The 23,531-nt window shown below is 43.3% G+C and overlaps 1 protein-coding gene across 7 annotated transcripts in view; it reads left to right on the top strand.

The window, feature by feature from the left end:
* Window positions 1-21,220, top strand: part of blnk (B cell linker) — a 260,778-nt gene extending 239,558 nt beyond the window's left edge. For all 7 annotated transcript variants that reach the window (XM_085994752.1, XM_085994750.1, XM_085994751.1 and 4 more), the window contains 8 exons: window positions 6,458-6,488; window positions 8,376-8,409; window positions 14,265-14,352; window positions 14,484-14,521; window positions 15,645-15,742; window positions 17,605-17,688; window positions 17,777-17,932; window positions 19,457-21,220. In XM_085994752.1, the coding sequence (XP_085850878.1) occupies window positions 6,458-6,488; window positions 8,376-8,409; window positions 14,265-14,352; window positions 14,484-14,521; window positions 15,645-15,742; window positions 17,605-17,688; window positions 17,777-17,932; window positions 19,457-19,576 (649 nt within the window). In that variant the 3' untranslated portion in view covers window positions 19,577-21,220. The remainder of the gene's footprint in view (window positions 1-6,457; window positions 6,489-8,375; window positions 8,410-14,264; window positions 14,353-14,483; window positions 14,522-15,644; window positions 15,743-17,604; window positions 17,689-17,776; window positions 17,933-19,456) is intronic.
* The last annotated feature ends 2,311 nt before the right edge of the window (window positions 21,221-23,531 follow it).

Consider the following 23,531-nt stretch of genomic DNA (forward strand, 5'->3'; position numbering starts at 1 on the left):
CTTTCCTATAGAAATTAGAGTATGAGATGAAACTAAGAGAATCAGCAGCAGGTCTCTCCCTAGCATCAGGTTCATTTAGCTTCACAATTATGTGAAGATGAACTAGTATAGTAGTAGGAGTAATTAAACTCTAGTTCAACTGTGCTTTAGATCAGATTCAATGCAAAATATGCAGAAATACAACTCGTTAGTTTTAGCTGGACTGTTGAATGAAGTCAGAAGAGATGTCAGAGACGCTGACCACAAATTTCCAATCCTCAGATATGCAAATTATGCCAGGAGACTGAGGGGCAGCAATGAATGTAACCCTCTGTTCCAGCAGAGAGGATATTCAGGGTAACAGTAATCCAGTTAGTTAGCCTAATGTCAGTTGTAGCACAGAAATCACAGAAATCACAGAAACCCCACAGTGCAGATAGAGGCCATTTCGGCCCATCGAGCCTGCACCGACACATATCCCACCCGATCCCCGTAACCCCTACACCAACACATATCCCACCCTATCCCTGTAACCCCACGTATTTAATCCCCCTAACACTAAGGGTCAATTTAACATAGCCAATCAACCTAACCTGCACATCTTTGGACTGTGGGAGGAAACCGGAGCACCCGGAGGAAACCCACGCAAACACGGGGAGAATGTGCAAACTCCACACAGACAGTCGCCCGAGGCCGGATTCGAACCCGGGTCCCTGGCGCTGCAAACTCATAAATTCAATGACCCTGAATTTCGCACAGCCCAGAGGGCTCAGCTGCAGACTGCAGCACCTCGGCATGGGTCACAGGCAGCCTGGCCCAGCTGGCTATGTGGTATTGATAAGGGCACTGATGGAATCAGTGGCAACATCCTGAGAGAGGACAGCAGGTGCCTCTCCATGGAGCCACTGCCACGCTCCTAGGACTGCACCTCCGCACTCCCATGGCTCTGCGCGAGAACAGAGTGCAGGATTGATGTGAAGCTCTGGAAACCATCAGCAGCACTGGCCCCCAGAGCCACGATGGCAGCCACCTCAGATTGCTTCCAGAGAAGTTGTTGGCAGAGACTCCACCATGGTGGACATCATTGTCGTATTCATGGAGCTGATCATTTGCTCTACGTTGGACAGAACGGTCTCCATGCTCTGCATGAAGCCCTGACATAATTTGGAGCTGGACCCCTCCGTGCTCTGAGCCATTGTGTGCAAGTTTGCTGGCAAGCTGCCCAATGCAGCTAGCATTTCCTGGTGTATGTCCATCAGCCTGCTTTGGTAGCATGGGCCCTCGAAGTCTGCATCTGCATCCACATCCACTCCAGCAGAGCTAGTATGTGATCTCACCATCTGTCGAGCTGGCACCTGTAGCGTCCTATCCCCCGGAGAGAGTACAAGAGTAAAGCAGTTTTCAGTGCTCCATTATAGAAAGGACATTAAAGCCATCGAGCATGCAGCATAGATTCATCAGGATGATGCAAGCGATGAGACACTATGGTTAAGAGAGACTTGTGATAATGGGACTACTTTCATTGAAGCAGAAAAGGTTAATAGAAGAGTTAATAGAGAGTTTAACATTGTGAAGGGTTTTGATAGGGTGCATAGGGAAAGATGTTTTCCTCTGGAGTCAGTAACAAGGGGTTATCAACTTAAAAATTGTCATTAAGAAAGTGAGGAGATTAGGAGTAATTTCTTTATGCAGCGGTTCGTTGGAGCATGGAATGCTTTATCACACTGTGTAGTTGAAGCATAGACCATTCCAACTATTAAAAGGAAAATCGTGCCTTAGTATTTGAAACAGATGAAGATACTGAGCTACGGAAAGAGAGAAAAGCAGTTGGATTAGTTTAGGTAACAGTCGACACAGATATGGACGAAATGGCTAACGTACTGCAAACTTCTAATTTTTGTTATTTGTTCATGGGATGTGGGCATCACTGGCAAGACCAGCATTTATTCCCCATCCCTAGTTGCCCTTGAGAAGGTGGTAGTGAGCCGCCTTCTTGAATCGCTGCAGTACGTGTGGTGAAGATGCTCCCTTACTGAATTACAGAGGAGTTTCCCTGCTGCCTGCCACAGGGAAAGTCATCGAAAGAATCCTCCTCAATCGCCTTCTCCCAGTGGCTGAAGAGCTCCTCCCAGAGTCGCAATGCGGATTCCACCCACTAAGGGGCACAATGGACATGATCTTCGCCGCGCATCAACTACAAGAGAAATGCAGGGAACAGCACCAACCGCTGTACATGGCCTTCTTTGACCACACAAAGGCCTTCGACACTGTCAACTGGGAGGGATTATGGAGTGTCCTCCTCAAATTCGGCTGCCCTCAAAAGTTTGTCACCATCATCCACCTGCTTCGCGACAACATGCAAGCCGTGCTCTGGACCAATGGATCCACCACAGACCCAATTCACGTAGGGACCGGGGTCAAGCAAGGCTGTGTCATCGCACTAACGTTCTTCTCGATCTTCCTGGTTGCAATGTTCCATCTCACCCTCAGTAAGCTCCCCGCTGGAGTGGAGTTGATCTACAGAACAAACAGGAAACTGTTCAACCTCCGTCACTTCCAGTCCAGATCCAAGGTCATCCCATCCTCTGTCATCGTATTACAGTATGCAGACGACACTTGCATCTATGCACACTTGGAGGTCGAACTCCAAACCATCGACAGCACCTTCACTGAAGCGTACGAGAGCATGGGCCTTACACTAAACATCCGTAAGACAAAGGTCCTCTACTAACCTGCTCCCGCCACACAGTACTGATCCCCGATTATCAAAATCCATGACGAGGCCTTGGACAACGTGGACCACTTTCCATACCTCGGGAGCCTACTGTCAACAAGGGCAGACGTCGATGACTAAGTCCAACACTGTCTTCACTGTGCCAGGTTACCTGAGGAAGAGAGTGTTTGAAGACCAGGACCTCAAACCCAGCACCAAGCTCATGGTTTACAGAGCATTATGATACCCGCCCTCCTGTATGCTTCACAGACATGGACCATGTACAGCAGGCACCTCAAAGTACTGGAGAGGTACCACCAACGCTTCCTCTGCAAGATCCTGCAAATCCATTGGCAGGATAGGCGCACCAACGTCAGTGTTCTCGCTCAGGCCAACATCCCCAGCATCGAAGCTTTGACCACGCTCGATCAGCTCTGATGGATGGGCCACATCATCCACATGCCCGATACAAGACTCCCAAAACAAGTGCTCTACTCGGAGCTCCGATTTGGCAAGAAAGCCCCAGGTGGGCAGAGGAAATGCTTCAAGGACACCCTCAAAGCCTCCTCGAAAAAGTGCAATAACCCCACCAACACCTGGGAATCCCTGGCCCAAGACCACACAAAGTGGAGGAGAAGCATCCGGGAAGGCGCCGAACACCTCCAGTCTCTTCACTGGCAGCAAGCGGAAGCCAAGTGCAAACAGCGGAAGGAGCGCACATCAACCCAAGCATCCCACCCACCCGCCCCTTCAACCACCATCTGCCCCACCTGTGACAGAGACTATAGGTTTTGCATAGGACTCATCAGTCACCTGAGAATTCATTTTTAGTGTGGAAGCAAGTCATCCTCGGTTCCGAGGGACTGCTTAAGAGAGAGAAGGTACTCCCGCAGTGCTGTTAGGGAGGGAGTTCCAGGATTTTGACACAGCGATGATGAAGGAATGGCGTTCTACTTCCAAGTCAGGATGGTGTGTGACTTGGAGGTGGTGGTGTTCCCATGCGCCTGTTGCCCTTGTCCTTCTAGGTGGTAGAGGTCGCGGGTTTGGGAGGTGCTGTCGAAGAAGCCTTGGCGAGTTGCTGCAGTGCATTTTGTAGATGGTACACACTGCAGCCACGGTACGCCGGTGGTGGAGGGAGTGAATGTTTAAGGTGGTAGATGGGGTGCCAATCAAGCGGGCTGCTTTTGTCTTGGATGGTGTTGAGCTTAGAGTGTTGTTGAAGCTGCACTCATCCAGTGGAGAGTATATCATCACACTTCTGACTTGTGCCTTGTAGATGATGGAAAGGCTTTGGGGTGTCAGGAGGGACACTCGCCACAGAATACCTAGCCTCTGACCTGCTCGTGTTGCCACAGTATTTATGTGGCTGGTCCAGTTAAGTTTCTGGTCAATGGTGACCCCCAGGATATTGATGGTGGGGGATTTGCTGATGGTAATACTGTTGGATGTCAAGGGGTGGTGGTTAGACGCTCGCTTGTTGGAGATAGTCATTACCTGGCACTTGTGTGGCGCAAATGTTACCTGCCACTTATCAACCCAAGCCTGAATGTCATCCAGGTCTTGCTGCATGCGGGCATGGACTGCTTCATTATCTGAGGAATTGTGAATGCAGTCATCAGCGAACAGCCCCATTTCTGACCTTATGTTGGAGGGAAGGTCATTGATTAAGCAGCTGAAGATGGTTGGGCCTAGGACACTGCCCTGAGGAACTCCTGCAGCGATGTCCTGGGGCTGGGATGATTTTCCTCCAAACACCACAACCATCTTCCTTTGTGCTAGGTATGACTCGAGCCAGTGGAGAGTTTTCCCCTCGATTCCCATTGACTTCAGTTTTACTAGGGCTCCTAGATACCACACTCGGTCAAATTCTGCCTTGATATCGAGGGCAGTCACTCTCACCTCACCTCTGGAATTCAGCTCTTTTGTCAGTGTTTGGACCAAGGCTGTAATGAGGTCGGGAGCCGAGTGGCCCTGGCGGAAGCAAAACTAGGCATCAGTGAGCAGGTTATTGGTGAATAAGTGCTGCTTGATAGCACTGTCGACAACACCTTCCATCACTTTGCTGATGATTGAGAGTAGACTGATGGGGCGGTAATTGGCAGGATTGGATTTGTCCTGCTTTTTGTGGACCGGACATACCTGGGCAGTTTTCCACATTGTCGGATAGATGCCAGTGTTGTAGCTATACTGGAACAGCTAGGCTAGAGGCGCAGCTAGTTCTGGAACACAAGTGTTCAGCATGATAGCTCATAGCCTTTGCTTCTAATTAGATTATGGTTCTAATTAGATCCTTATTCTAATAAATGCCATTATAGTTAACATGCATTATTACATTACAGCTTGATTAACACATGGAGCATAGAGTAATGGTAATTATTCCAATTACTGCAAGTGGCAATATAGTGCACTCTGCTGTAGGATGTCCGTGAATGGGATAATTCAATCATATGAACTGTTGTGGCTTAAACTGGTATGGGCTATTCTCAATTTACCTTTTTTATTGCAATCTGGTACTACTGTGATTCATTTGTTAATCAAAGGTTTGGATAGGTAGCATTAGTAACCAACCCTGGTCTTAGAAAATAGCTAACTCCCAGTCATAATATCTTGATTGTATTCTTGCAAATGTTGGTGAATTTGTAAGATTTTATTGTGTTTGTATCCTTGTAATTACTACTAGTTAGATTATTCATTATTATAATGAACAAATGAATGAGCAAAAAAATAAAAGGTAGAAAGATAAATGTCATAAGATTAAAACAAAATGTTTCCTTTTCACTTATTTGTAGTTCTTCCTCCTCTCTAAACTCTCCCTCCTCTCTAAACTCTCCCATCACCTTATCAGGCCTCTCAAGTTTTAAGGAGACTTTCATGGTCGTGCAATCATTCAGAATGTGGGGGGGGTCAAAGAGAGAAATGAGTGTTTAGACCTGTCCTACCCTGCCGACACCCACACAGCCCAATTAAGGCAGCCTAGCAGTCCCTCCAGTTTCTTCTGTCAAGGTATCCTGCACATACAATTGCAGCAGTCCCCTAGGCTCCCACATAGCATAACCTCAGAAAATCCAGAGAGGTTTCCTCTGCCTGCTGAAAATACGAAATGTACTTGCACGCCTATTTGGCAGGAGCGGAGTTGCAACCCCCATAGTGCCTTGTCGCATCCTCGGGACAGCCCAAAATGCTCAACGACGAACGAATTAATTACTTTTGAAATACAGTCACGGAGCGCATCGCAGGAAATCGTAGGCACACAGCTTGTGATGTTCCATTCTGTTATTTTACTGAGCGGACAATCACAGGTGGTGTGTACCTGCGGTTTCCCCTGCTGGAATCAGAGAGTGCCGCCCCCTGCTGGAAGTATGCCATCAGGCCGTCTGTTGTTCCTCTTTTGGTAGGACCAATCAAAAAAATAAACAAATAAACTGTAACTAATAGAACTTTACATAAACGTTAATAAATCAAATTAGAATTTGGTTATCCAAATTAATTATGCCCTCCAGTCCCCGCGGCGCCCACCGGTCATGGAAGTCCTCGAGCGTGCCGGCGGACACCGCGTGCTCCATCTCCAGGGCCACCCGGGCGCGAACATGGCCGTGGAAGAGAGGGAGGCAATCTGGCTGGACGAGGTCGTCTGTTGTTACGTAGCTAAATTACATTGGTGAAATTCTACAACAAATCAAAAATTAACATACACTGAAGATTAAGGCTGAACACAGAAGAATGTCTGGCAATTGGTTTTAAGCTTTGTTGTCTTGTATTTTGCAGAAAGCCAGCAAACAAGCCACTCCCAAAACCGGTAAGTAAAATAAGTGCTTGCTGCAGCCATAGCTGGTTTCAGAATTTTTTTTGTGCCCTGATCACTCTTTTGCTCTTATCCAACAATAGAAATTGTTCACTAGTGTCAGCAGTTTATAACAAGAACAACATGCAATTATAAGGTGCCATTAACATAGAAATGTCTCCAGATGCTTCCAGAGGCAAAATAGACATTGAGTGGTAGTGGAAGAGTTGACCAAAAGAATGGTCAAAATGATGAGTTTCCAGGAGAGGAGCAGCAAGGCACAAGGGTTCAGGGAGAGCGTTCTAAAGAATAGGGCCAAGAGAGCTGATAGCTCAGCCACCAGTAGTGCAGCAGAGGAATGTGTATAGGCACAGGAAGTCAGAATCAGAAGACCAAAGAGCATAGGTCAAGATATAGGATTGAAAAAGGTTGAAGAGATAGGGTAGGGTAAAGTCATGAAGTGATTTGTAAATGAGGACAAGGAATTTGAATTTGCTGCATTGGGAGACAGGGAGCCAAATGCAGGTTGGTGAGGACGGGAGTGACAAGCTAGCATGACGTAACATAAGACAGGATGCAGAGTTTTGGATGAGTTGCAGTTTGCATGTTTACAAACTCAAGAGACTGCCAAGGAGAGCATTGGCTACGTTGAGTCTATAGGTAACAAAAGCAAGAGTTTCAGTAGCAACGGGAGCAAGGTAAGGGCAGTAGTAGTTGAGATTGCGGTGGTGGAAGGAAGCAGTCTTGTTGATAAGATATGGGATTTAACAGCAAGTAGGGTTTTTGCACTGTCAGCAATGACTCCTTACATGAAAGGTTTGATTTTGATATTTGGTGGTGGCAAAAAGCAGGTAGCAGATTGTTACACATCCCACCCAAATTTCCTTTCCACAGACTTCACTGGAAAGAAGTCACAGCTTCTTATTGGCCAGTCAGTCACTCATCTAAGTGCATAGATTCTCAGTTCATCATTGCCATTTGACACCAAACTGCATCACCTGGCTTTTCACTAGCTTTATGAAAAAGAGCAGCAGGTGCCAGAAAGCAGTCTATCTGTATTTAGGATTTTTTTTTTAAGTTGATCTTGGCTTTTAGCCGTATTATATTTGTTTCTATAGCGACACATTTGAAGAGTACACTACCTTTTAATCTGTAATGGCTATCAATGTCTATCATAGAATCTTTAACTTTGCTGCACCCCTGTCGACTTGCTTACTTTAAGTGATGAAAATATTTCAGATAGCTAAAAAAGTGTTGCATTGGTATTGCAAGGCAATCTGTGACATGTTGCCTGGAATCAACAGTAGGACAAAATGATTTTTTTTGTACGCTTGTAATGCAAGAACAAGCAAGAGCTGTGCCTAGCTGAGCTATTAAAGATGTAATTAGAATCATATTTACTCCCACTGTCAAGGGTGTTCATAAAAAATAATGGCCTGTAACAATGTAGGTAGGAATTCCTCTGTTCAAAGTGGCCCTGTTTAAAATTAGAGTTCTTATCACTTAAAGTGGAAGTGTGCAGAGCATGTTGAATGTATAGTTAACCAACTGGTGTTACATCCAACAATGTACATTCTGCTCCTAATCAGATTTTGAAGCAAAGTAATTGTGTTACAGGGGAAACCTATATACACTTTGTAAATTGTTAATCTTCAGGCTATAGGCGCACATGCAATTTCAATAACACTTTTGCTAAGAGTTTAACACTCCATTTGAATGACAGATTAGTTGAGTGCACAGCCCTGTTTAATATGTATTGCTAGGCATCATAAACTGTTCATTTCATTGAGTTTCACTATATACATTTCACTGTTCCTTCCATTTGAATATAGCTCATGTTTCACTCCATTTCCTTTCTCCATGTGTTTCTGATTTTACATTCAATTTCTTAATTTGATGTAGAGAATGGGTGAGCCTCCAAGGGAACTTACTGAAGGTAGGACCATTTTAAATAACTATGTAAAAGCGAGCTGGTAATGTATATGGTAAATCTAAGGCTTCTTCATGCTTCCACTTTATCCACCTGCTGGAATAATTCCTCATTAAATATGAAAATGTGCCTTGACACTAGGCTTTCTTACAAAACCAAGACAGGTGCCAAATTACTCTAGAAGGCAATAGTTTAGAAATTGTCACAGAACCAGAGAAGTTTACCACACAAAGAAACCATTGTGCCAGCTCTTTGCTAGAGCAATCAAAAGCTAATCCCATCAACCAACTCACTCCCTATAACCCTGTATCGCCCTCTGCTTCAAAACTTATCCAATTTTCCCTTAAGAATTGCAATGGTCCCTGCTTCAACTACTCACTGTGGGACAGCATTTCATAGTTCAATAGTTATCTGCATAAATAAATGCCTCCGAACCTCTCTTCTCAGTTCGTGACAATTTTAAGTTGATGGCCCCCTCATCACTAACTCTCCAACCAGAAGAAAGAGTCTTTCCCTATTCACCCTATAAAACCCCTTCATAATGTTAAAATCTCCATTACATTGCCTCTTAACTTCCTCTGCTTCAGTGGAAACAGTCCCATTATCTCAAATCTCTTCTCAGAACTATTACAGGAAACTTTGTGATATCCGGCACTGACGGGACCGAGCTGTTGCCGTCCCATCAAAACTGCTGGACAAACCAGCGCTAATGTTGAAACATACGGAGATTTTCAGCTCCGTGTGAATCAACAAACCCTGTTGCTTAGCAACAGCTTCAAAATAGTCAGCTGCAGCTTAAAAGCGTCTCTAGCTGAAGCTGTTGCTTAGCTACAGACCTTGCAGAGCCTGACTGGGGGGAAAAAAAAGCAACAAGAAGTAAAAAAACTTATAGGAAACGGCTCCTGAATTTTGCCGGTAGATAGAGCTTTCCGGACTTTTAACCTCCGGATAAACCAAAGTTTCCTGTATTTCTCATCCTGATTAATCTATGCTCCATGTTCTATGGTTTTTGTTGTGTATGTAATATGTGTGCTACTTTGAACCTATGGACAGGACTGCACTACTTGTAGGGCGTAGTGATACGCAGTACCACTCCTGGCCATAGGGGTATAAATAGTACTGTGGGTACTGATCTCCCCTCAGTTCCCGCCTGTGGGCATGAAGTAAAGACCTACGTATAGTCCCTACCTCCAACCAGTAAAGACCTGTTTGAGTTATACGTTTAAGTCTTTGTGTTAATTGTTCAATACAATACACATACTTAACACTGGCGACGAGTCAGGTTCTTACCCTGCGGCAGTTGAAGAGAGGTTTCAAACATCACCACCCCAATAGAAGCGACAGGCTTTAGGACTCTGAAGCCTCCATCAGCGACTGAGCACTGGAGTGCAGCAGCCATCCTGACAGCTTCCAGCGACTGACAGAAGTCTTTCTGCAGTTTCCTTGTTCAACCTAGGTGGTGGGGTAAGCCGTGCAGCGTTGGCTGCAAAGACAGGGCTGGGGAAGTTGGAGAAGATAAGGGCGATCGCAATCCCTGATAAGAGCCGCGGTGAAACGCGCGAGCGGGTAAGCCAGAGCCCGGGAGGGAGCGAGCAAGAGCCGCGCGAGCAGGTGAGCCAGAGGCCGGGAGCCGCTTCAAGTGCGAGGCGCAGCGCGGGCCAGCGATCGGGACTGAAGATAAGGGCCGCACTCGGACTGAAAGGCGCGGCGGCTGCAGAAGCTCAAGGTGCGAGAGCCGCGGTGCACAGCGCCGGCTATCGATCGCGGCGAAGATAAGGGCCGCACTCGGGGGCTGAAGGGAGACGGCGTCAGGGGACGGGTGAAGACCGCCAAGCGCGGGAAAACCGCCATTTTGTGGGCGGAGGACGACGGCAAGAGCGGGAAGCCGCCATCTTTGATAACAAGTAAACAAAATAAAATCTGAGAAATTGCAAATCTACAATGCCTAAACACGGGAATATTAGCACCTTTGATAGTGACCTCGAAGATTGGGCCATATATGTTGAAAGAGTAAAAAATTATTGTAAGGCCAATAAAATTCGTGACCAAGATAAAGCACTAACATTATTAAATTTAATGGGTGCGAAGACATACGGGCAATTGAAACACCTGTTATCACCAGATGAACCGGCGGATAAGACGTTCGATGAGATTGTTACTGTCCTGAAAGATCATCTAAACCCCACGCCGCTGATGCTAGCGGAACGATTTAAATTTTACGACAGAAGGCAGCTACAGCATGAAAGCAATGCTGAATATTTGCTGGAATTGCGTAAATTAGCGAAATATTGCCAGTTTGGAACGGGACTGACAGATGCACTACGAGACAAATTTGTGTGTGGTTTATTTAAACAGGATACACAAAAGCGACTGCTCGAGGAGAATGAGCTGACGCTTGAGAAGGCGGTCACTATGGCAGCAGCACACGAAGCCGCAGCGAGAGGCACGGCAGTAATGCAGCTACGGTCACCGGAGCTCAGTGCACACAAATTGGGTGTGAGTTCTGGCAAATGTTATCGTTGTGGAAAGACAACGCATGATCAGAACCAGTGTTGGTTTAAAAACCAAGAATGTAGAACTTGTGGTAGGCTTGGACATATAGCTAGAGTATGCAGGTCAGGGAAGAAGACCAGCAACAAGAAGTCACCGCAAGGAAAATACGCAAAGGTACACAAGGTGACCGAACAGGAGTCCGATTCAGACGCTAGCAGTAATGAACTGGCTAGCTTAAGCTGTAATGAACTGGCTAGCTTAAGAGTACTCAACGCTGGTAAGGGTGCAGACCTCCAGACAATTTGGGTCACTCTTCAGATAGAAGGAGTCCAAGTAAAACTGGAATTGGACACTGGATCGGCATTGACGGTCATAAATAAGAAAGATTACGGAAAGTTATTCCAACATATTCCCCTACAGGATACGGGGATTATATTGAAAACATACACGGGGCAAAGAGTGTACCCCATCGGGAAAATAGAGGTTGCAGTGGTCCACAAGGGCGAAGACAGTCAAATAATGGACTTATATGTGATATCTGAAGGAGGTTCTCCACTACTAGGACGGGAGTGGATTAGGAAAATGAATATGGACTGGCATTTCCTACAAACAATAACGAGTGAGAACTCGGTGAAGATAGTCGGCCCAGACTCTGGAACGGATGATGGTAAGCCCAACTCAGGTGCAAAAGACAAAGTTTCAGCACAGAATTCCACTGAGCAACAACAACATAGTTTAACTGTGGATTCTGAGTCTGGCAAGTCTACTGATGTGCCCATTTCTGAGGGACACCGGGCTCGAACTCAACTCCATTTCAAACTACAACAGCAATTAGAACAAATGCTTCGCCGTTTTGAGCAAGAGTTGAATGCAACGAAAGAGTTCTTTGATATAGAGTTGGAGAATCTGGAAAGACAACAGAAGCAGCTGATGGAGAAAATGGAGCAGGAGCACACAAAACGTCTGATGTCAGAGGAGTTAACGGTCAGCCAACTCCTGCATATGCGGAAGGACAGGAATCTGAAATGGGAAAAACTTGAACACGAACTTCAATATTCAAACGAAAGGGGTTCGGAGCTCTCAAAGGTTATTGGAAGAGCTGAGGTGGCAACACAGACTGAGATGACTGCAACAGAGCAGCCCTTGGATGCCAAAAGTACGCTGACTCACGTCAACGTAGAACAACAGACCGCTGAAACAGCTGCTCCGGTAGAGGGATTGAATAGTCCGATCAATCAATCTCCAAAAGAAGTTGAAGTAGTAAAATCTCAAATGAGGTCATTAGTAAATGACTTGCTGAAAGCCCAGAAAAAGCTGGATGAAGAGGTACGCATGAAGAAGTCTCTTCAGGAAAGATGTCTGGACTTGGAACAAAAGCTGGCTAACGCCCAGCTGGGTATGGAGGAAGTAGAAGACCCTCTCGCTGGCCTAGATCAGGACGACACCGAATATTACTATGTCCTGTCCTGCCCAACTTGTAACTTCGACTCCCACCATACAGAAATCATGGAGGAGCACCGAAAGTCTACGGAACATCGGGAGAAGGTGGCTCTACTACGGAAAAAGGAGGAAGAGAAGGAGGAACTGCGCATGCAGCTGGCAGCTGACAGTGGAGCCCAGAGAGTCTCCAAGAAGCAGAAAAGGAAAAGTCGAAACAGAAGATGACCCATCTGAACCATTATTACCTCTACCAGATCACACACGTGGTCCCTCCGAACGGAGCCAATTCAGTTCGGAAGTTCAAACTGTTAAATCCATGGAAGGACTATTGAATGAGTCACTCCAGCAACGTGAACCGACTACACCACAGAGATTGAATCTGTGAACTGTTTTCCGCAGAGACTGAATCTGTGATCTGTTTTGACATGAAGTTATCTATGTATCTATGTTATTCTGTTATGTAAACCTGAAGTTATATATGTATATATGTTATTACGTTATGTTAAATGGGGAGATGACTGTAAAGCTAGGAAGGGAGGAATGTTGTGTATGTAATATGTGTGCTACTTTGAACCTATGGACAGGACTGCACTACTTGTAGGGCGTAGTGATACGCAGTACCACTCCTGGCCATAGGGGTATAAATAGTACTGTGGGTACTGATCTCCCCTCAGTTCCCGCCTGTGGGCATGAAGTAAAGACCTACGTATAGTCCCTACCTCCAACCAGTAAAGACCTGTTTGAGTTATACGTTTAAGTCTTTGTGTTAATTGTTCAATACAATACACATACTTAACAGTTTTAACATGCTTTCAATAATGGGGAATAAAAACTGCACACAGTTCTCTAACTGTGGCTCCACCATCGCCTTGTACACATTTATTACTTCATTACTCTTGTACTCTATGCCTCTATTTATAAAACCCAAATGTTACATAGAATTTACAGCACAGAAACAGGTAATTTGGCCCAACAGGTCTATGCTGATGTTTATGCTCCACAAGCCTCATCTCACCCTATCAACAGATGTTATTGATGTTTTAATGGCTTCATCTACCTTCATTGGCACTTTCAAGGAATTATGTATTTGAACCTTAAGGTGCCTCTCTGTTCATCCACACCCTTCAGTGTATACTCCTATTCCTTTTTTTTCTTTCCAAAATGTATTACCTCATCCTCCTTCACATTATCCCATTCATAAATTTTAAAAACCTCCATTAACTCTCCTTAGTTTTTTCTGATCTAATTAAATAGTCCAAATATCTCCTCATAACTATAGTTTTTTTTAATACTTGCTATCATCCTGACAAATCTACCTGTGCACTTTTTATGCCTTCAATATTCTCTCTATAATGGGGCACAGCAGTTTGTGGCCTAACCATTACATTGTACAAGTTTTATTATTACTTCTTTACTCTTGTACTCAATTCTTTGGCCACTTTTTATGCCTTTAATCCAACTGCACTTTTAGAAAATTATGCATTTGAACTCCCATCCAATTCCTCCATCTGCTACTGCTATTTTAACTGAGACATAAACTCAAAATAAAACAGTTGAATGCCCCCTTAAAATATCAAAGAAACTCAATATGAGCACATTAAGCATTCATACAAGTTAATTGCTCAGTAATTTCCAGGTTAATGCTTCATCTGAAGGTACAGTTGAAGATGAGTTGTAATAGGCTAATTCAGTTTTAGCATATTAAGTGTGTTGGGCACTGTGTAAACAGTTAATATATTTCCTTAGGCTTTTTTTAAGTTTGGACTAATGCTAATGACCTATATCCAATTTGTGCAGCATTGATGGAAATTGAATTGTTCTTCTCCAACAAAATCTTTTCCCCTGTTTTATATAGAGTTGATACATTTACATCCTTGAGCCTTAACCAGGCTTCAGACCTCAGTGACATTTCCAAATGTTTTCTTCAGGTGAAAAGCCCAGACTTCCTGATAGACCTCGACTCTCAAACCCAACAGTTGAAGTTCCTGTTCTGCCAGCACCACGCTTTGGCCCCAAGTACAATTCTTAATTATTCATTAATTATCTAAGGTCTGTTTAAAATTCAGGCCGAAAAAAAGTGGATTCCATTTATTAGACTTATAACAGCAATTGAAAAGAAAATATTAACGTTTTGTTTCCGTTCCCAGACCAGCAGTTTTGAGATTGCCAATTGCAAACCAACCAAGTAAGTTATCAAGTATACTATCATTAAAATAATATACCTATTTAAGATGGGGGTAAGTTTCTAAAAATAAATGCTCAATACTCTATCAGAAAAAAATCATTGAGTTCCAATGTGAAATTAGTGGTTAGTTTGCTAGAAAACAATTAGATTTTAACATTAATTAGGGACTGCAGTATTAACCATATGGTGTGATTATTAAGTGATATAAATGGAGGAGACAGCTATGACTGATATGGGCTAGTAGTATGGGCTGGGTTTTTCCCGACCATTCATCGTACAAAAGGTGGAAAGTCTAAACTTTATCTGTACTGGCAACTTAAAAGATGGATGAGTTAAGACTCGTTTTATATCCTTCCAAAGATTACGGTAGTCTGGATGTTGTGCACTCATTTGTACACAGCATATCTGCACTGATTTTTTTTTTTAACATACTTTTATTATTGCTTTACAGCTGAGATTATATGTCACCATTTTAATATTAAAATAATTTGATACTTTGACATCTGAAGCCATCATAAGTAGCAATGTTAGGAATAATTGAGAACAGCACCAGAAAATGAGAATAATTACATACCTTATTTTTTAAAGATCTGAATTTTTAAAAACAAACTCTGACTCTGCTCCTGACTGGGCTGTGTGCCTACAAAAAAAGAAGTTTGGAGTGCAGCTGCAGGCCGGAGATTGGTAAACAAAAGACCTCAAAGTGCTAGGAATTGTCCGGATTTGGTGGGGGAATTGGAGAATTACTAAACCTTACCTTCACTCCAAATTTTCAGTCTGTCCCCAGAATACCCACAGACCCTCCAGTTGGCAGGGGTCCAAGGGACGGTGATTGCGCTAGGTTTTAATGGGTGCCTGTGAGTTGGTGTACCCAACAAACGGATTCCATGGAAAATGAAAGCAGGAGGCTGGGAATGTCTCCCCCCGCCTCATTAAATAAACAGCACAAGCCCAGTTTTGCATCGTGGGGACGTACCAGGAAATCCTGGGTCAGCACAATGAGGGTAGAGACATGATATAAGCGGTTTCTTCCCCTTTTTCCTCAGCCCTGCACCTGGGGAACGTTGATTCTAATGTTCATCATCCAAAATAACCAAATGATTTCTAACCATGATTCTTTTAGACTGTCCAGACCTTCCCACCAGACCTAATGGGATTACAGTACGACCTGGTGTCCCCACACGTTCTTCCAGTCCCAGTTTGAATTCAAGTACGGAACAGGTATAACTTTAGTAAATCAGCATATATTATGATTTTCATAAACAACATCATAAATTAAATAAAGGGCACTCAGCTCAGTTTGTCAGATTTAGACCACTTCTCTATTCCATCTTCTACCATTTCAATATTAATTCCTTTCATAACACCTAACCTTAGATATTTGCTTCTGCATATACGATGCTTGTAGGTTACCATTCCATCATACCACAAAAACTTGTCTGCTGTTACAACACTAACCATCATGCAATGAAATATATTCCCTATATCCATCTTTCCTACTAATTCCATTCCCATTCCCCCTCCCAAGTCACTGTCTCAGGCTGAGCTAGACTGTGATGTTGGTATCCTTGACCCAGAGCGGAGTTTCAGATCCCATATCCTACCCATCACTATGACTGCCTACTTCCACTCTGCCACTCCACTACTGAAACCTTCACACATGCCTTTATCACCTCCAGGCTTGACTACTCCAATGCTCTGCTCATCAGCTTCCCATTCTCCATCCTCTATAAACTCCAACTTGTCTAAACAAAAATGTATTAGTTTCTGGGATGTGGGTGTCGCTGACAAGGCTAGCATTTATTGCCCATCCCGAATTGCCCTTGAGAAGGTGGTGGTGAGTCACCACCTTGAAGCGCTGCAGTCTGTGTGGTGAAGGTACTTCCACAGTGCTGTTGGAGGGAGTTCCAGGATTTTGATCCAGCAATGATGAAGGAATGGCGATATATTTCCAAGTCAGGATGGTGTGGAACTTATCCAGTCCCACACCAAGTTACATTCACCCTTCACATTTGTCCTTCTCTTGTCGCTTTTAAAACTGTTATGGATTCTGCTTCTATCTTTGTTTCTGGTAGGGCATTCTATGTCCTAACAATCAGCTGCATAATAATAATATAAAATGCTCCTCACATTTCCCTTTGTTCTGTTGGTGATGATCTTAAGTTTATGCCCTCATGTTACCAACTCAACCAGTGGAAATAGTTTTTCCTTATTTATATTATTAAAACCCCTCAATTTTGAAAACCTCTATCAGATCTCCTCTTGCCTTTCTCTTTTCTAATGAAAAGAGCCTTACTTTGACTAGTATCCCTGCATAACTGAAGCCTGTCAACTTAGGAATTATTTTAGTGACTCCCTTTTGTGCCCGCTCAATAGCCTTGACATCCTTCCTAAAACCCCACATGCTTTTTCAGAACTTTATCAATTTTTCCTCCCCATTTCTGAAGATTTTTGCATCTGAACCCCCTAGTCTGTCTTCTCCTCTACTCCCTTTAGAGTTTTACCATTTTGTATGTATTTCCTCTTCTACTTCCTCCTACAATGCATCACCTCATTTCTCTGGTTTAAATCCTCATCACATTCTTCTATAGCCTCACCTCACCCTATCTTTGCAACCTCCTCCTGTCTGGAGCACTCCGTTCCTCTGACTCTGGCTTCTTGTGCATCTCCCCTTTCATTCACCTGATCATCAGTAATAGTCTTCAGCCACCTGGATCCTTCACTCTGGCATTCTTTGGCTAAACCTCGCCACTTCTCTCTCCTCTGTTAATGACCTTATAGAAACCCATCTCTTCAAACAAGTTTTTGATCACCACTCTTAATCTCTCTTTTCCTGGCAATACTAATCTACCTGTATTTTCCATTTGCTTATTCTGTGAAACATCTTTTGTTTAAAAAAAAACAACCCAAGTACTATATAAATGAAAGCTGTTATATTATCCTCAGCAGAAATCTCACCGTTTCCATTTTACTATAGGTTTTGTTGTTAAAGAGCATAAAGTTATATAAAGTGTGCACATAAAACAGGCAATGAATAATAACATTAGAACCATTTAATATTCAACTTTTTTTATGACCTGAAGGATCCCAGTGTTGATGGCAAAGTATGGTTTGCAACTCATTGTGACCGAAAAACTGCAGAAGAGGCTTTAAACAAATTAAATAAGGTACAAGAGTGAATTTCTACTCAGCAGTTTTACAATACTTCAATCACTTTTTATAGCTAAATATGCATTTTTTTAAAATAAAAAACAGGATGGATCCTTTCTCATACGAAAAAGCTCTGGGCAGGACTCAAAGCAGCCATATACATTAGTTGTGTTACACAGAAGAAAGGTCTATAATATTCCTGTACGTCATATTGAATTAACAAAAGAGTACGCATTAGGCAAAGAGAAGATTGGCGAAGAGGTGAGTGATTTATTGTATTTTTGTTTCTCAATAAGGATAATCAGTCTAATTTTTATTAATTATTGTATTTTACATGTAGATAGCAGTGGGTTAAAATAAATGACCCATTTACATCGGGTTCCATTTGTAGTTAAGAAACTAAACAACAGTGTGTTACTTTTGGTAACCACAATTTTCGAATATGCGTCATATTGAGACAGTTTGTTGCAATATTGTAGAAGAACACAAGAACATAAGAATTAGGTGCAGGAGTAAGCCATACGGCTCCTTGAGCCTGCTCCACCATACGGCCCCTTGAGCCTGCTCCACCATACGGCCCCTTGAGCCTGCTCCGCCACTCAATAAGCACATGACTGATCACAGAATCACAGAAACCCCACAGTGCAGATAGAGGCCATTTCAGCCCATCGAGCCTGCACTGACACATATCCCACCCGATCCCCGTAACCCCTACACCAACACATATCCCACCCTATCCCCGTAACCCCACGTATTTAATCCCCCTAACACTAAGGGTCAATTTTATCATAGCCAATCAACCTAACCCGCACATCTTTGGACTGTGGGAGGAAACCGGAGCACCCGGAGGAAACCCACGCAAACACGGCCTCAACTCCAGTTTCCCGCCTGATCCCCATATCCCTTGATTCCCCTGGAGTTCAAAAGTCTATCTATCTCAGCCTTGAATATACTGGTATATATTTGCATGTTATTGGCTACTGTCAACAGTGAGTTAATTAGGGTGAAATGAGCATAGGGGAGAACTCAGCCAGTTAATAATTAAAACTGATATGTTCTTATTTTGTACTAAAGTGAAAATAAGAAATAGCAGCAGGAGTAGGCCATTTGGCCCATCGAGCCTGCTCCACCATTCAGTAAGATCATGGCTGATCTTCTACCTCGACTCCACTTTCCAGCAATATCCCCATATCCCTTAATATCCAAAAATCTATCGATCTCTGTCTTGAATATACCAAACGACTGAGCCTCCACACCCCTCTGGGGTAGAGAATTCCAAAGATTCACCACCCTCTGAGTGAAGAAATTTCTCCTCTTCAGTCCTAAATGGCCAACCCCTTATTCTGAGACTGTGACCCCTGGTTCTAGACTCCCCAGCCAGGGGAAACATAAAATAGGTATGGCAGCAGGAGATGTTTCACCTCCCATGAATCTTACCTTGTTTTTGCATAACATTCACCCTTTTAGATTTAAATTTTACCTATGTGTTAAACTGTTTGGCTGATATTTCCTACAGGAGTACTCCAGGGAAAGCTCACAGAAATCATAGCCCCTCTGCCTCTCAAGACCCACCTCAAAACCCACCTCTTTGACCAAGCTTTTGGTCACCCCTCCTAATATCGGAGTCTTTGGATTGGCACCTTTTTTTTTGTAAACACTTCCGTGTAACACCTTAGGACATTTTTGTATAGTAAAGGCACTATATAAATGCAAGTTATTTTTGTTACAGTTTTACATAAAAGGATTATGAAGGGCTAACAGTCTATTTTGTTTCTCCCCATCTAGCGGTTTGCCAGTGTCGCTGACATAATTGAAAACCATCAAAAGAATCCCTTGGTGCTCATTGACAGCCAAAATAACACCAAAGATTCTACCAAATTGAAGTATCCGGTCAAAATCTCATAATACATGCATTTAAAGACTTCCGACATGAATGGATTGATTATATCTCCTTTCCATTTAATATTATTTCTCATTTCCAAACAATAAAAATCAGTTCAATAAACAAACATTTTAAACTATATAAATCCTATAGGGGTTGAATTTTGTAATGGTTACATCAGTGTTTGTTAGTCATAATTCATCGGCAGTTGACTAATGTACAACAGAAGCATTTTATCAATTAACTCATTTAGAGTCTGAATTAATAGTTTTTCATATCAACAGAGTGTGTTATTAGAGCCACTATACAGTTACCAAGGCTGGCCAGGGTCTACTACCCAGATGGCATAAGAAAGCAAGCATGGTTTTCAAAACCTTGAATAAATACACGTGCTGTTTAAGTTTAACCTTGATGAACTTCGGTAGCCTTTGTAAAATAAATAATTTTTTAAAACTCTAACCAGTATGTTGTTTTTTGCTAAGGTTTAGTCAGTAAATACTTTTCTCATTTCAATTTATAACCATATTTAGTATTTCATCTTTCTTTCTTAGGCAAGAAGTATTTTATGGCAGGCATAAGAATATGTTGCTGAAAAGTAATTAATACAGGATTAAAAACAAAAGAAAAATAAAGGTTAGCTGATCAACTCCATGGTATAACGAGCTGAACACTGGCTTTTCATCTCTAAGTAGTGGATTCAAAAGCAACCGAGGCTGATGGGATGAAATTATCTGTTGGTTGTAAGGGTCCCTCATGAAATGAGTTTTGAGCAGACTAAATTCCATTCTTGTTCATAGGCCAACAGTATAAACAACCCTGTAATTTGGCACTAGTTGACACAGTCACGCAGAGACAAGATGGCTGGTGTGGAAAATGGAAAATATATAATGCCAGTACCATGGGTGGTGCTCCTCTGAAGTTGCTGCTAAGTTTATTACTGGAGAGATTAAAAGAACTGATGTAACTGTGCCACGTTGGACATGGGAATTCCTATTGATGACACTACATGCCTGAAATAGGAAGTACTCCATTCCCTGGCACGAACATCCCTCACTGATGAGGACAACATTTGCAATAAAGTTCTTTATAAAACTGTTACATGTTTCCAGGCTCTTCCAAATTATTTGCATGAATAAGCAACTTGAACTTAATCCAATTTATTTAGTTATTTAGTAAGTTCTAGAATACATTGCATATATTGTAATACAAAAAATGTGAGTTTAAATCCCACTATACCAGTGAGAATTTGAATTCAGGTTTAAACAATCTGAGTAAAAGTGACCACGAAACTGTCAGAATATTGTAAAAACCCAACTGGTTCACTAATGTCCCTAAGGGAAGGAAATGCAGGCCTCGTCAGCGCTACCCGCAAACCAAGAGTGATTTTTTTCAAAAAAACATTAAAAATTATTATAGAAAAATCACTTGGTGAAATACAATACTTTATCTGTGAAAGTACTTAATTTGTTTTAAACAAAGTAATACTGTTTGAACTAATTAATACTGCAAAATGCAGACACTCAAATTTTTAAATTAAGAACTATTCAAGGAAAATGTTTTAGTTTGTCACTGCTGTGTATTGACAAAATTGCTAATGTATCAACTGCACTGTTGTAGAAAGTATCACGCCATCTGGGAACAGGATTAAAAGAAAATTAATGACTTTAGCTTGCTTAAAGTTATACTGCCATTTCTGTTTATATAAGGAGTGGGAATTGACTCCTGAATGCACTAAAGTTAAGTGGTGCGAGACCCCTCCAAGAGGCTAATTTACACCACTTGATTTTCAGCTCAGGTTGAGTCTGATGTGAAGCCAGATTAAAAAGTTTGAGTTTTCTTTTGGTTATCAATTCTTTTTATGGTGCACACGCAAGTTACAATATAATTCCATGGTCCGGTCCCAATCTGGCTCTGGAATACAGTGGTACAAGGCCTACTGGGAAGGTTTCTTGGTTTGTGGAACCACAAAACCAGAAGGAGGATAGTCAGTCCATCCTCTTTCTGCCAGTTCTTTGCTAGAGCAATCTAGAACTAATCCCTCTATCCTGCTTTCTTCCTATACCCCTGTTTCTTTCCCTGCTTCAAATAATTATCCACTTTTATCTTAGAAGCTGCAGTGGTCTCTGCCTCACCCATTCTCTATGATAAGGCATTACATGCTCCAAGAAATTCCCCATATCTCCTCATTTTCTTGGTGAAGATTTTAAATTGATGACCCCTCCCCACTGAATCCCGAACCAGAGGAAATCGTTTTTCCATATGCACTCCATCAAAATTCTTAGTAATTTGAAAAATATTAAATCTCCTCTTAACTTTCTCTATTACACCAGAAATAGTCCAAGGGGGAAAGATTTGGTTGGTTAGCGTCTCCGGGGGGCGCTAACAACTTACTGCACATGTGCAGCGATTTTAGCGTCGCCCGCGAAATTGAACTGGCGGTTTGCGGTGGTGCTAAACACTACCACCACGGTCTCCTGCGCCCAGAGATCGTGACGTCATCCAAGCGCGTAGTGCCTTGGACCGGAAATTGATTCTCGTCCCCTGCCTCAGCGCCTGCCGCTAGGAACGACAGGTTAAAGGGAGACGGTTTGCAGTCGGCTGGGAGTGCGCTATTTAAAGGCGTGCACTTCCTGTTTTTTCCTGTCGGCAATCAATTCTGCATACGCAGGTTGAGAGGAAGAGGCGCGTCTGGAGACATTTAACGGTTTCCGACTTCAAGGAGTTTTTTTTTTAGAAGGCTCCGCTTCAGCAAGGAGGTGGTCACAGAGCTCTGCCACCTCCTGCAGCCAGAGCTCCAGCCTCAGCTCAGGACCAGAACTCTGTCGGTGGCAGTGAAGGTGACAGTGGCTCCTTGCAGGCTTCAACGGGGGATATTGCAAACATCTCCCAGTTTGCTGCTCATTGCTGCATCCGGGAGGCCACAAATGCTCTCTACAAAAGGAGAAGGGAGTATATCTCATTCCCCATGACCCAAGACAAACAGCGTGAACGTGCATGTGGCTTCGCTAGGATAGCGAGCTTCCCCATGGTTCAGGGCGCCATTGACTGCACGCTCGTGGCATTGCGGGCACCACATGAAAATGCAGGTTTTCCACAACCGCAAAGGCTACCACTCTCTGAACGTGCAGTTGGTGTGTGACCACAGACAGCGCACCCTCGCCATCAATGGCCGCTATCCTGCACCAGACTGGTATCCCAGACCTGTTCCAACCACCGCATCAACCTCATGGCTGGCTCCTCAGGGACAAAGGTTATGCACTCTGCACCTGGCTAATGACACCGCTCCATAACCCCAACACTCCTGCAATGAGAGCCATAGCAGCACCAGCAACCTCATTGAACAGATGATCGGCGTGCTGAAGCAATGGTTCTGGTGTCTTGACCACTCCCTGCAGTACTCCCCTGATCGAGTATCAGTTTTCATTGTGTGCTGCATGCTTCACAACCTTGCCGTTCTGAGGACCCAGCCATTGCCACCAGGGATTGATAGACCACCTCAGGAGGAGGAAGAGGGAGAGGAGGAGGATGAAGAGGAGGAGCAGCAGCAACAAAGTGCGAGGGAGACGCTCAATGTTGCTTCTGCAAGGACCGTTCGTGAATGCCTCATAACACAGCACTTCCACTAAATGACAAAGAAGATGGCATTTGGGATCAACAACCACATCATTACAGCCATCCCGCATCCCCTATGACCGGCCAAAGTTCCAATGAGAAACATGAGGAAAATTGTAACGTTTAAATAAAAAAGTTAATTCTTCTGAACAACTGTGTCTTATTAAGCACAACCAATAACAAACAAACACAATAATTTATTAACAAAGACAACTGGTTCTTAGCGCATCGAAATAATTCTTAAACTGAATATATTTACAAACACATCCATCTTTGGTACAAACACTCCCCCCATTTTGTCAAAAATTTCTAGTTCTTCACACTCCCCCCCCCCCCCGGCTCCCAACACTACTGCTCCTCCGTAAT

The sequence above is a fragment of the Somniosus microcephalus genome, chromosome 8 (genome assembly GCF_052327205.1).
Source record: "Somniosus microcephalus isolate GS21.2 chromosome 8, FLI_Smic_1.0, whole genome shotgun sequence".
Taxonomy (NCBI): domain Eukaryota; kingdom Metazoa; phylum Chordata; class Chondrichthyes; order Squaliformes; family Somniosidae; genus Somniosus; species Somniosus microcephalus.